The following is a 12,297-nucleotide window of genomic DNA, read 5'->3' as shown; positions in this document are numbered from 1 at the left end:
CATAAGCATTTCACCTCCAAGACATTGCCAATCTCTGCCCATGACTCAGCTTATTTGAAGCTGAAATCTCATTCATGTTTCTCATGAATTGGCTATTCAGGTGCTTTCCATCCAGGAACTCATCCAAACAGTTTCCCCATAGCTTAACTCGCACCAAATCCCATCCATCCAGCACCACGTACTCGTTGACCTATTTTGGGTTCCCATATGGCAACAACTAGACTGCCCTCCACAGCATTGCTCCTCAATTGTAACCTCCTCCAGCCCTACAACCCTGCTGCATTTCTCCAATTCTGACCTCTTGCGCATCCCCAATTTCAATCAGTCTGTCATTGGCAAGCTCTACCTTCAATTGCCTCAGCTGTAGCTCTGGAATTCCCTCCCTAAACCCCTACCTTTCGTTCCTCATTTAAGAGATTCTTTAACACCTCCACTTTGACCAAGATTGTTTCTGTCGCCTCTCAATAAGGCTGTCAAATTATGTTCAATAATGCTGTGAAACATCTTGTAACATTCAGTGGTGCTATGTAAATACAAGCTGTGGTATCCACTTCTCAAACCAAACTGAAATGGACCTCAATGCAAAAGATATTACATTAGAACATGCATTCGCACATGAGTTTCAAAACATTAAACTGAAATTAGTAGCAAAACCAGATCAGTACTGCAGATTCTACAATGTTACACAATTAAGGATGCTAATTCCCTTTGTACTTTATTTAAAATTTTATGTACAAGTAGGACTGATTTACTAATGTACATTCAAATATAGAAAGTTTACACATTGGTATTGTATAGCACAGGTCACAATTACACTAAGTATTTATAATATGTGATGTCCAGATTAGCCTTTTCTGAAGATCTCTCTCTCAATCAGAAACAGGATGCAGTTATACAAATGCTTTACAATGATGTATTAAGCAGGCTCATTAAAGAATTAGCAAGCAGAATCAGCAGTGTGGTCCGTGGCCTGATCTAGGAAACTGGTTCAGTTAATGGAAATATTGCTTTGCAGAAAATCTTTCCTCCTGCCGTGCCTTTAAAACAGCAGCCAGGAAGTTGTGTATTTGGATAGGGATTGCACCCTTCTGCTACCCTATAAACATAAAACTGTAAACCACCAACTGCAAAAATTAAGAAAAAAACAATCCAGTATTTAGATTCACAGTCGGGTATACCAAGTGCAAAGAGAGAGAAAATACTTCTGAGTTTTCTATCTGAGCCATACTATTTTTTGATAGAACAAGTCAGATCACCTGTAAAAATTACCATTTTACAAATAAAAATGAGAGAGCATTACATTTTGAAATGCAACAATTGGGAAGAGAGTTCATGTCTTTGTAATTGTGTACAACACTTTGTTCAGAGGGTTACGTAGCAAGAGAGTGAGTGGTTCATGACTGCAATTAGTTCAATCTTCAAGGCGAGGAGTGTAGATCATTTTTCATCTGGCCAGGTCAACCACTTCATTATCTACAGGGGGTGGTCCACTTTGGATTACTGGTGACATTGCCCCCGCAGTAAGATAGCCAGCAATTCCAGGGCCTGGATATAAAGATGAAAGGTTGTGAGTTGAAAATTGCTTTTGGACTTAGCAGTAAAAAATATTCAAAACAAGCTACGGTTATAAACAGACTGGCAACACCAAATTTACACTGGAGACAATTTAAGATTGAAAGCACTAGCACAAGTTTACAGTTCAGAGGACATTCCCATTAACCAACCATGTTACTACCCCAATTTTCTCCTGACTTTATTCATTCCTCTTTCATGCCATTATTAAATAAGAAAGTCAAGACTCTACTTGAGCTATACAAAACATACCAATCTCAAGATATGCCACTCATCCAGGCTGCTTCTTCAGTGCCTTTCAAACCAGTGATTCCTACCTTTTGGAAAGACAACGGCAGCAGAGGCATAGCAAAACCACCATCTCGGATTCCCCTTCCATGTCTCACACCAACCCAATCGCCACCTCTTCATTGTCAATATCACAAAATCCTGGGACTCCCTACCTAACGGTAGGAGAATATCTTCACCACACGCACTGCAGCAGTTCAAGGTGGCAGCACGCCACCTCCTTCTTGAGGGCAATTAGAGATGAGCAATAAAGCCTAACCTTGCAAGGTGATGCCCACTTCGAGAAATGAATAAATTGCTTTTAAAAAATTGAAGTTGATATAGAAAACAGACTTTTTGAGCAAGTGGACTGAATATTGACGATAACATGTGGAGATAATGTTAGCTCATACACCAAAGTAAACAGGGGTGTGGGGAGCAGGGAGAATTCGAATTCGAAAGTTCAAGAATTCGAATGATAATTTAGATGATATTCCAAAATTTTTTGTTGAAGGTTGCATTGTATCATCTTCATTTTTTTTGAATATGATGTTTTGACACATGGGTCTGCATAAAACATTTTGACTCGCAGATTTTGGCTGACTATACAATTGACTTCTCAAACCTCAAAAGCATGCATTGGGGAAGAATTTTATCTACCTGCTTCACACTTAAGAACTGAGCAAATGTGCTTTCCAGAGAAGCCCCTAAAGCCCACTTCTGAGATGAAGGGGACTAGTACCAGTAAGGAGGGAAGGTGAGGCACCTAGGGAAAAGAAAAAGATACATAGGAAATGATAGAGGAAAGCAGAAAGAAAAGCATAAAGCTGTGTTAGATAAGTAAATAAAAGCAGGAAAGCACATATTGAAACAGTTAATATCTTAGATAGCTGTTGACCTTATGATTTTTATTCATGCAAAATCCCTTAACCATGAAGGACTTGGAACAACAAAATGTATCCTGATTAATAAAATGTTATTCAGGATGGTACTGATTCCCACCAAAGGTTAATCAACAATTTTCCATATACTGAGAAAATGAGAAAAGTTCAAGTTATGTTCTGTACTAAATTGTGTAAATTTGTCAAATTGTTTTCATACAAAAGGGCTCAAACAGGCTAAGTGATATTCATGCCACACAAGTGCCAGGCAAAAATCATCTCCCCTTAATATTCAATTATATCACCATCATTGAAGCCCCCATTAACAACTTGGGAGTTACCCTCGACCAGAAACTGAAATGGACAAACCATATATAAAAAAAAGTGTGGCTACAAGAGCATATCAGAAGCTAGGATTCCTGCAGCAAGTAACTCACCTCCTGACTGCCTACCATTGATAAGGCACAAGTCAGGAATATGATGGAATACTTTCCACTTGTCTGCAGCTCCAACACCACTCAAGAAGTTCAATACCATCCAGGACAATGTAGCCAACTTGATCAGCACCTCATCCAACATCTTAACCACCCACTCTCACCATCACCAACACACAGCAGCAGCAGTTTTGTGTACCATCTACCAGATACACAACAACTTAATTAGGCTCCTTCGACAGTTAGACCAAAGCTGCAACCTCTACAAGGACAATGATAGCACAGACACTGGAATATAACCACCTGCAAGTTTCCCTCCAAGTTACCCACCAACCTGGCTTGGAAATACCTCACCGTTGCTTCACTTTCGCTGAGTCAAAATCCTGGAACTCCCTCCCTAACAGCCCAGTGGATGTACCTACACCATGTGAACTATAGCTATTCACCACCACCATCATCTCAAGGACAATTAGGCATGGGCAATAAATGCTGGCCTAGCCAGTGACATCCACATCCTGTGAAAGGATGAATAAAATGTTGTGGCACTAACACCTCAGTCTTATTCAAAACAGGGGTTTTGCTGGGTAAGTGACATTTCCGTAAACCCCTACTGCTCGTCAAAACCCTCGAGCAGTTTCGAAAATGGAAAGACGTTAATGCTGCTGAATATTTTATTCACCCTTTCAGAGGATGTAGATGTCACTGGCTAGGCCAACATTTATTGCCCGTGCCTAATTGTTCTCGAGAAGGTGATGGTGAATAGCTACAGTTCACATGGTGTAGGTTCACCCATAGGGCTGTCTGGGGGCACCGCACTGTCGGTCTGGTTTTCTGCACAACGATACTGAATGCAAAATTAAAGGGACGATGAACCTGCACAAGACATTAGTTAGGCCACAGGTGGAATATACATAACCATCATCCCATTAGGGTAAGGATAATATGAAAAATAGCAATGTAGATTTCATTGGGATACACTTTAGCATAGTGACTAGAGATGATGAAGTGGATTCTGATACACTCAGAGGAACAGGAGTGGTTATTCAGACCCTCGCGTCACGTCTGTTTCACCATCCAGAGAAAATGCTGGAAAATCTCAGCAAGTCTGGCAGCATCTACAAGGAGAAAAGAGCTATCATTGAGTCCAGATGACTCTGAAAAAGGGTCATCTGGACTCAAAACATCAGTTCTTTTCTCTCCCTACAGATGCTGCCAGACCTGCTGAGATTTTCCAGCACACTCTCTTTTGCTTTCAGATTCCAGCATCTGCAATAATTTGCTCTTACCCTGTTTCACTATCCAATCAAACTGTGATAGATTTGTATCATAACTCCATTTGCCCAAGATTGATCTACATTCTTTGATTCCTTTACCCAACATCAATTTCAGTCTTGAAAATTTCAACTGATCAGTTGACAGTCAGAACGAATCCCAGATTTCTATTCTGTGTGAGAAGGCGTTTCCTGGTTTGAATCCTAAGTGATCATGCTCAGGGTCTCCCCACCATCTGGTTCATCAAACCCCTTTAATGCCTCAATTAGATCATGAGGAATACATTATACAACCTGTCCAAATTTTACCCTTTAAACTATCATTTTGCTGAGTTTGCAGCAAATCCATTCCTAAACCAACAGATTCATCCTGAGGCTTGGTGTCAAAATCAAATGCAGTACCCGGATGGAATGTAACCAAAACCCTGTAACAACTGAAGTGTCATTCCCCCTCTTGGTATTGCAGTGGTAAAGACCAACATTCCACTAGCTATTTGATTACCCTGTCCACTTGTGTGCATGTGCGATGGATACTCAAATCCCAAGGTTCCTCCATAGTTTCTCATTTCTTGCCATTTTGAGCATATTCCGATTTGTCTTTTTCAAATCAAAATGTGATGATGCTATCAATCCTATCACCTAATCAATTGTCAACCCACACAAGGTTAGCTTCAATTTGTGTGTCTTTATTTATTCCCAATCTCATGCGGAATGTTATCAAATACCTCTTGAGGTCCACATAAACAACATCCATTGACACTCTTCTATTCATCAAGTTAGTAGCCCCAGCTAGATTAGTCACATATGGCCCGCCCTTCACAATTTCACAATGATCTTTTCTGATCGACTTGTTCTTGTCCAACTATTGCAGTGTCCTTGATGACAGATTCCAATAACTTCCCACAACAGCTAGCCGTAGCTCCTCTTAAATAATGGTGTAGCATTAACATATCCAATTTTTAACTTTTATTTGGAGCGTTTTTGTATCTTCTCACGTTCTGTACTCTGACCTTTGGACTTATTCATTTTCTTTCTTATCTTAATGTTATTATTTCCACATTGCTTCCATAGTGTTGGAGGATAAATAGCAAAATAAATTTTACTCATCAGCGATTAATTAACAAGGAACATCAAACTTAGTTTAATATTGCAGGCAATGCAGAGAAGAAATGTTCTCACGCAAAAGATTCTTGGAATATGGCCACAGTTGCTTATATTCAAGATGGAAGTAAACAGAATAAAAGGCAAGAGGAAAAGAGCAGTGCAAATGGGGTCAGAGGAATGGTACAGGTATAATGCACCAAGTTTGGTATTTATTTCTATAGGTTTTATAATTTACAGGTTTATGAACATGCAGAACAGCAGCAGTAGCAAACCATTTGGCCCCTCAAGCCTGTTCCATCAGTCAATAAGATCATGGCTGATTTCTGTTGAATTACACATTCCCCGTCTGCCCTCAATGACCTTTGATTCCCTTGCCCCAACAAGTATCTACTGCTGCTTTAAAAATATTCAACGTCCTGCTTCCACCGCCTTCTTTGGTGGAGAGCTCCAAAGTCACACAAACCTCAGAAAAACAGCTCATCTCTGTCCTACAAAGGTGACCTGTAATTTACTGCCTCCAAGTTCTGTACTTATTCCTTCACCTCATCGATACCATTCAGGATCTTTATTCTTCAATCAACTCACCCTTCAATCTTCTAAACTCCAATGGAAACAAGCCCAATCATTCCAACCTATCTTCATAAGACAACCCACTCATTCCAGGTATTAATCTAGTAAACTTCCTCCAAACTGCCTCCAACTCAGGTGATATTCTTCCTTAAATAAGGAGACTAAAACTGTGCACAGATTCAAGATGTGGTCTCACCAATGCCCTGTAAAACTGACACACAACATCCTTAGTTTTATGTTGAATTCCTCTTGTAATAAATCTTGTAAAATTCATAGCCTTCTTGATTAGATGCTGCACCTGCATACTATCCTTTTGCAACTCATGCACAAGAACACTCAGATCCCTCTGCACATGGATGGAGAATGGCATTCTGCAGTCAAAGTACTATTCCAATTTTCTGTTCCTCCCAAAGTGAACAACTTAACATTTCCCCACATTATGTTCCATCTCAACCTAGCTACATCCACCTGCAAACTCCACATGGCTTCCCACAATATATTTTCCTACTGATCTTTGCGATCTCTGCAAATTTAGCTGCCAGGCTTTTGCTTCCCTCATCTCAGTCACTGATGTCAACTGTAAAAGGTCCCTCCAGGACTCCACTCATCACTTCCTGCCAATCAGCCAAAGACCCATTTACAAAGACACTGCTTTCCGCCAGCTAGCTAATCTTCAATCCATATGCTAATACGTTACTCCCTACACCATCAGCTTTTCTTTTTTTGCAATAATCTCTGATGCATCACCTCATCAAATGCCTTCTGGAAATCCAAGTACAGTACATATATAGGAGTCCCTCTATCCATAGCACATGTTACTCCTTCAAAGAAATTCAATAAACAGATTAAACAGGCTTTCCCTTTTCATTAACCATGCTGATCCTTCCCAATGACCAAGTTTGTCTAAGTGCCCAGCTATAGCCTCTAATGATAAATTCTAACATCTTCTCCATGACAGATGTCAAGCTGACATCCAATTTCCTTATTATGACTTCCTCCCTTATCGAATAGAGTTTTTGTTATTTTCCTGTCTGATGAACCTTTCCAGAATTTAACAAATTTTGAAAAATTAACATCCAGGCACCCAATGTCTCATTAACCACCTCTTTAAGACTCTAGGATGAAGTCCATCAGGATCCAGAAACTTGTCAGCCCCCAGCTTTCATCAGTTGTCTCAGTACACCTTCCCTAGTGATTGTAATTTCACCAAGATCCCCCTCCCCTCCACTTCCTAATTTACAGTTAATACGGAAATGTTTCTTGTATCCTCTACAGTGAATACAGAAGCAAATTAAAATGTTTATTCATTCACCATTTCCTTAATATCTACTGTTAATTCCCAATTCTCACTCTCCAGAGGACCAAAACTTACTTTACTAACTCTTAAATACCTACAGAACCTCATTTGTTTTTACATTCCTAGCTTTCTTCCCCTCATACTCCAATTTCTTTTTCCTGTTTAACCTTTTAGTCATTCTCTGCCATTCTTTATAATCTGACCAATCTTCTGACCTGCCATTCATCCTTGCACAGTTATACGTTTTTACTTCAAATTTAATACTTACCTAAATTTCTTTAGTTATTCGTGGATTGTAGCTCTTCCCTTTTTTTAAAAAAAAGACAGGAATACACTTATTCTGAAATATCCCTTTAAATGTCTGCCTCTGAATCATAGAATCCTATAGTGCAGAGAGGCACCATTTGGCCGATCGAGCCTGCGCTGATCACAATCCTACCCATGCCCTATCCCCATAACGCTATGCAATTACCCCAGCTAGTCCCCCTGACATTAAGAGTCAATTTAACATGGCCAATCCACCTAACCTGCACATCTTTGGACTGTGGGAGGAAACCAGAGCACCTGGAAGAAACCCACACAGACACGGGGAGAGCTGCAAATTCCACACAGGTGACCCAAGCCAGGAATCAAACTTGGGTCCCTGGTGCTGAGGTTGTAGTTCCAACCACACTGCTGATCTATTCCCTAGCTTACTACCTCAATTCACTTCACCTAGCTCAGTTTACATTCCTACAAAGTTGCCCTTTTGAAAGTTTAAAATACTATTCTCAGACCTATTCTTTCCCCTTCAGACTGGGCATAAAGTTAAATCATAATATGGTTGTTGTTACTTGGGGCTGCCTTTACTCTGTCATTAATTAATCCGTCACATTATACCATATTAAATCTAAAAATAACCTGTTTTTGGTTAGTTCCAGAACATGGCATTCTAAGAAACACTCTCAAAACATTCAAAAAACTCCTCTTCTAGACTACTACTGCCAATCTGATTTTTCTGTCCATATGTAGATTAAAATGATCCATGATTATTGCTATTCCTTTATTACAAGCACCCAATATCGGCAGCATAGTGGCATTGGTTAGTACTGTCGTCTCACAGCACAGGGTGACTTCTGTGGAGTTTGCATGTTCTGCCCATGTCTGCGTGCATTTCCTCCCACAGTCCAAAGATATGCAGGTTAGGTTGATTGGCTGTGCTATTTGCCTCTTAGTGTCCCAAGATAGACAGGTTAGAGGGGTAAATGTGTGGGGTTATGGGGTTAGCCTGGGTAAGAGTTGGCACAGACTCAATGGGCTGAATGCCCTCCTTCTGCACTGTAGGGATTCTAATACTTCTTCTCGCATACTTTGCTCACTAGTAACTTATTTCCCCTACTAGTCCTCATCTCCACTCAAATCAATTCCACTTCCTGATTGCCTGAACCAAGGTCATCTCAAACTATTGCACCAATATCATCCCTTTTACTACCTTTGCTTTGGGCTGTAAATTGAAGCTTTCCTCAGGTTTAATTACACATGTACTTTCCACTTCTCTGCGTAATTTTTGTCAGAAAGATTTGCACCTATTTGAACAATAGTCAGTCTAACCCTGGTCTACACTTTCCAGAGTTAGTTATTGCAGAAATATTTTATTTGTTTAATCAGTAGCCATATTTTCCATCTGTATCCACAACTGTCAGGTAACTAAGCAAGCCAACAATAGCAGTTACATTTTATTTTTTTAAGTCATTGCTCAAATTAAAAATCTTTTGTTTTCTCAAGACCAAGTTCAAATACTGAAGAAACTAAAACCAGCCACAAATTAGTGGGGCTTGGTTGCATGCAATTTGGACCGACCAACATTTAAAGAGCAGAAAGATGTTCTTTGCCCCCTACTCCCTAAACAACATTCGAATATCTGGAATTAAGAATCTAATGATGACCATGAAACCATTGTCGAATTGTCAAAAAAACTCATCTGGTTCAATGATGTCCCTTAGGGATGGAAATCTGCCATCCTTACCTGAACTGGCCTACATGTGACTCCAGAGCCACAGCAATGTGGCTGACTCTCAACTACCTTCTGAAATGGCTTAGCAAGCCACTTAATTTCAAAGGCAATTAGGGATGGGGCAATATAAAGGTGGACAGCCAGCGACACCCATGTCTCAAATGAATTAAAAAATGATCCTAAATTTCCATATACATTCCAAACAAAAACACCAAGTAAACTTTAAATGCAGCACAGAGACCCATATAAAAAACTTCCTTTAAACATCTTGAAGCAGCTGCTTACCTGTGAAACATGTGCCGTAGGATTTCATAATTACCAGCTGTCTTTCATCTCAAATCTAACAGACTAGTCAGGCTCTTACTCACCTGTAAGATATCCCGCTGTTTGCGATTCAGAGATGAACAAATCATGCTTCTGGTCTTTAAAGGCACTCCACACAGAGGAACGAGACAGGATTTCATTCACCTAAACAAGACAGTTGTTTAAACATGTTTCAGCCAGCTTCCCAGGATGGGATGAATGAAAACCACGCTATTTTGCCAAATGTAACTTATGCCAGAAATACTAATATGGAACTTTTCAAAGACATTTACACAGCAGCCGTCTAGTTAACATTTAAACCCAATGTTACTAGATCAAGGGCCAGAAGGGTAAGTACAAAGACAACAACAGGAATTATTTTTCATACACCATGGAATAATTAGAACAGGATTTCCCCATCTGATCTTGGGAACCTCCTGCTATGAATGGTCAAAATAAAATTGCAGGAAACGTACTGGTCCGAATCTTGTCAGTTCAAGAATTATATCTGAGCGAGCTGCTGTGCTTTTGCAGAAGCCGGTGTTTTTATTTCTTTGAGATATCCCATGGTTTAACTGTATGCAGACATGGGTCATTGAGGTACCTTATGTATATTAGATTATTACACATAGGGGAGCAACATGTTACCTGCAGAGACCAACAGCATCACTACTCAAGATATTTGAGGCACAGCTCACTGGTGGGCTCTTCAAGAACCATGCTGTGAGGGCGACACAGTGGTTCGCACTGCTGCTCCTCAGCACCAAGGACCTGGATTCAATTCTGGCCTTGGGTGACTGTGTGGAGTTTGCACATTCTCCCCGTGTCTGCATGGGTTTCCTCTGGGTTGCTCCCACAGTCCAAAGATATGCGGGTTAGACCATGCTAAATTGTCTTAGTATCAGGGGAATTAGCAGGGTAAATATGTGGAGGTTACAGGGATAGGTCCTGGGTGAGATCATTTTTGGTGTAGGCTCAATGAACCAAATGGCCCTCTTCTGCACTGTAGTATTCTGTAATTCTTATGCTCATATGACCAAAGCAGAATGTCACAAAGAAATAAAAGGTGGAATGTGACCAATGAGATTAGTTTGGCCAACTGCCCCACTGATCACCATAGCCCAGAAATGCTTCCGGTTAGTGCTACTTTAAGGCTATGTGTCAAAATCATGATTCATAGATCAGTTCCTCAGAATCCCAGAGCGGCCCTGAGTTGAATGCACTCAATTGTTTCACAGCAGCTGAGTAATGTATTTATGAGCTGAGCAGCACTTTAAACAGATGATAAAAGCAAAATCCATGGTCAGATTCATCCTTGGGAGAATATGAAAGGGTGGTCAATGGCTAAAAAAAACGAAGAGGAGAAAGCAGCCGTTTAAAATGCCACTTGGTATGCAGCAGCAAGGGCATTCAGATTTGGGTTCTTTGGCATCTGCGTGAGCAACTCTAGAAATTAACAGTTTAATAGTTTTTCTGGAATGTGATCAGTACTATTGACTGCACTGATCACAATAGGAGTTGGGAAGTACAAATAAGCTATCAGTGTAATAGGTTCTCCGTAATCAATCGCTAATATGCACATACATTAAACAAGTTCTCTCCAATTCAAACTATACTCTTTTTCTACAGTTCTTTTAAACATGGTCATTCTTCCATCATTTTCTTCGGAAACTGGATTAAAAATAAGAGGTCAAGGTCTGAAGAAAATATTAGCAGCGGCACAGTGGTTAGCACTGCTGCCCCGCAGCACCAGGGACCTAGGTTTGATTCCTGACTTGGGACACTGTCTGTGCAGAGTCTGCACATTGTCCCCATGTCTGTGTGGGTTTCCTCCCACAGTCCGAAGGCCCATGCTAGCTAGGTGCATTAGCCTGACTAAATTGTCCCTCAGTGTACCCAAACAGGCAGCGGAGTGTGGCGACTATGGGATTTTTCTCAGTAACTTCATTGCTGTGTTAATGTAAACCTACTTGTGACACTAATAAATACATTTTAAACTTAGTGCCATTTTCAAGGCTGTTCCCCCCCATTTGCTTAGATTTTTTTAAGTTGGCAGGTATCTAAGATTATTGCCCAAGCAATGGGGACATTGCTTTCTCAACGCTAGACCACACATTGGATGCCTATGAATGAACGTGAAGAAATCTAACCTGTTCACCATACTGAAGACTCCTCGTCATCGACTTAAGAGCATTTACGATCTGGGCTTTCGTGGCAGCTTGGTTTTCAACCTTCTCAAGTCCTATTCCTTCCAATAGCCGCAGGAGATATGGCACCAACTCCACTTTCAGACCCTTCAAAAAAAATTACCAATCTCACATACAGCAATCACAGGGCAGACGAAGTCTAAGAATTTAGCAGTAAAGAGAGTGTTGCACAAACAACAACAACAACAGATAATTGGGTAGCATTTCATTTTAAACTAAATTACAATTCAAACATTGCTAATGCATTCCATTAGACATCCATCAGCAGTGAAAAGTAGAGATGAGGATTGGACTGTAAACTTCCAGATCACCAACTTGAGCCATTTGCAGACTAAGATTGCTAAATACACCCTCAAGGAAGAGTGTTCATGACTGCTTGTGTGTTGTTTATAACACAG

General features: G+C 40.4%; 1 protein-coding gene across 5 annotated transcripts in view; it reads right to left on the bottom strand.

Moving 5' to 3' along the window:
* Positions 1-698: 698 nt before the first annotated feature.
* dnajc13 (dnaJ homolog subfamily C member 13) overlaps positions 699-12,297 on the bottom strand; it is a 128,787-nt gene continuing 117,188 nt past the window's right edge. For 4 of the 5 annotated variants that reach the window (XM_080202262.1, XM_080202253.1, XM_080202271.1 and 1 more), the window contains 3 exons: positions 11,843-11,986; positions 9,758-9,857; positions 699-1,545 (listed from right to left, as the gene is read on the bottom strand). In XM_080202262.1, the coding sequence (XP_080058388.1) occupies positions 1,445-1,545; positions 9,758-9,857; positions 11,843-11,986 (345 nt within the window). In that variant the 3' untranslated portion in view covers positions 699-1,444. Of the gene's footprint in view, positions 1,546-2,499; positions 2,606-9,757; positions 9,858-11,842; positions 11,987-12,297 lie in introns of all 5 variants that reach the window. The other variant, XM_080202289.1, reaches the window with a different exon arrangement.

This window comes from Carcharhinus amblyrhynchos, chromosome 2, assembly GCF_965287045.1.
Source record: "Carcharhinus amblyrhynchos chromosome 2, sCarAmb.v2.hapA, whole genome shotgun sequence".
NCBI lineage: Eukaryota > Metazoa > Chordata > Chondrichthyes > Carcharhiniformes > Carcharhinidae > Carcharhinus > Carcharhinus amblyrhynchos.
The sequence above is the reverse complement of the archived record's forward strand: the minus strand, read 5'-3'. Positions and strand labels throughout refer to the sequence as shown.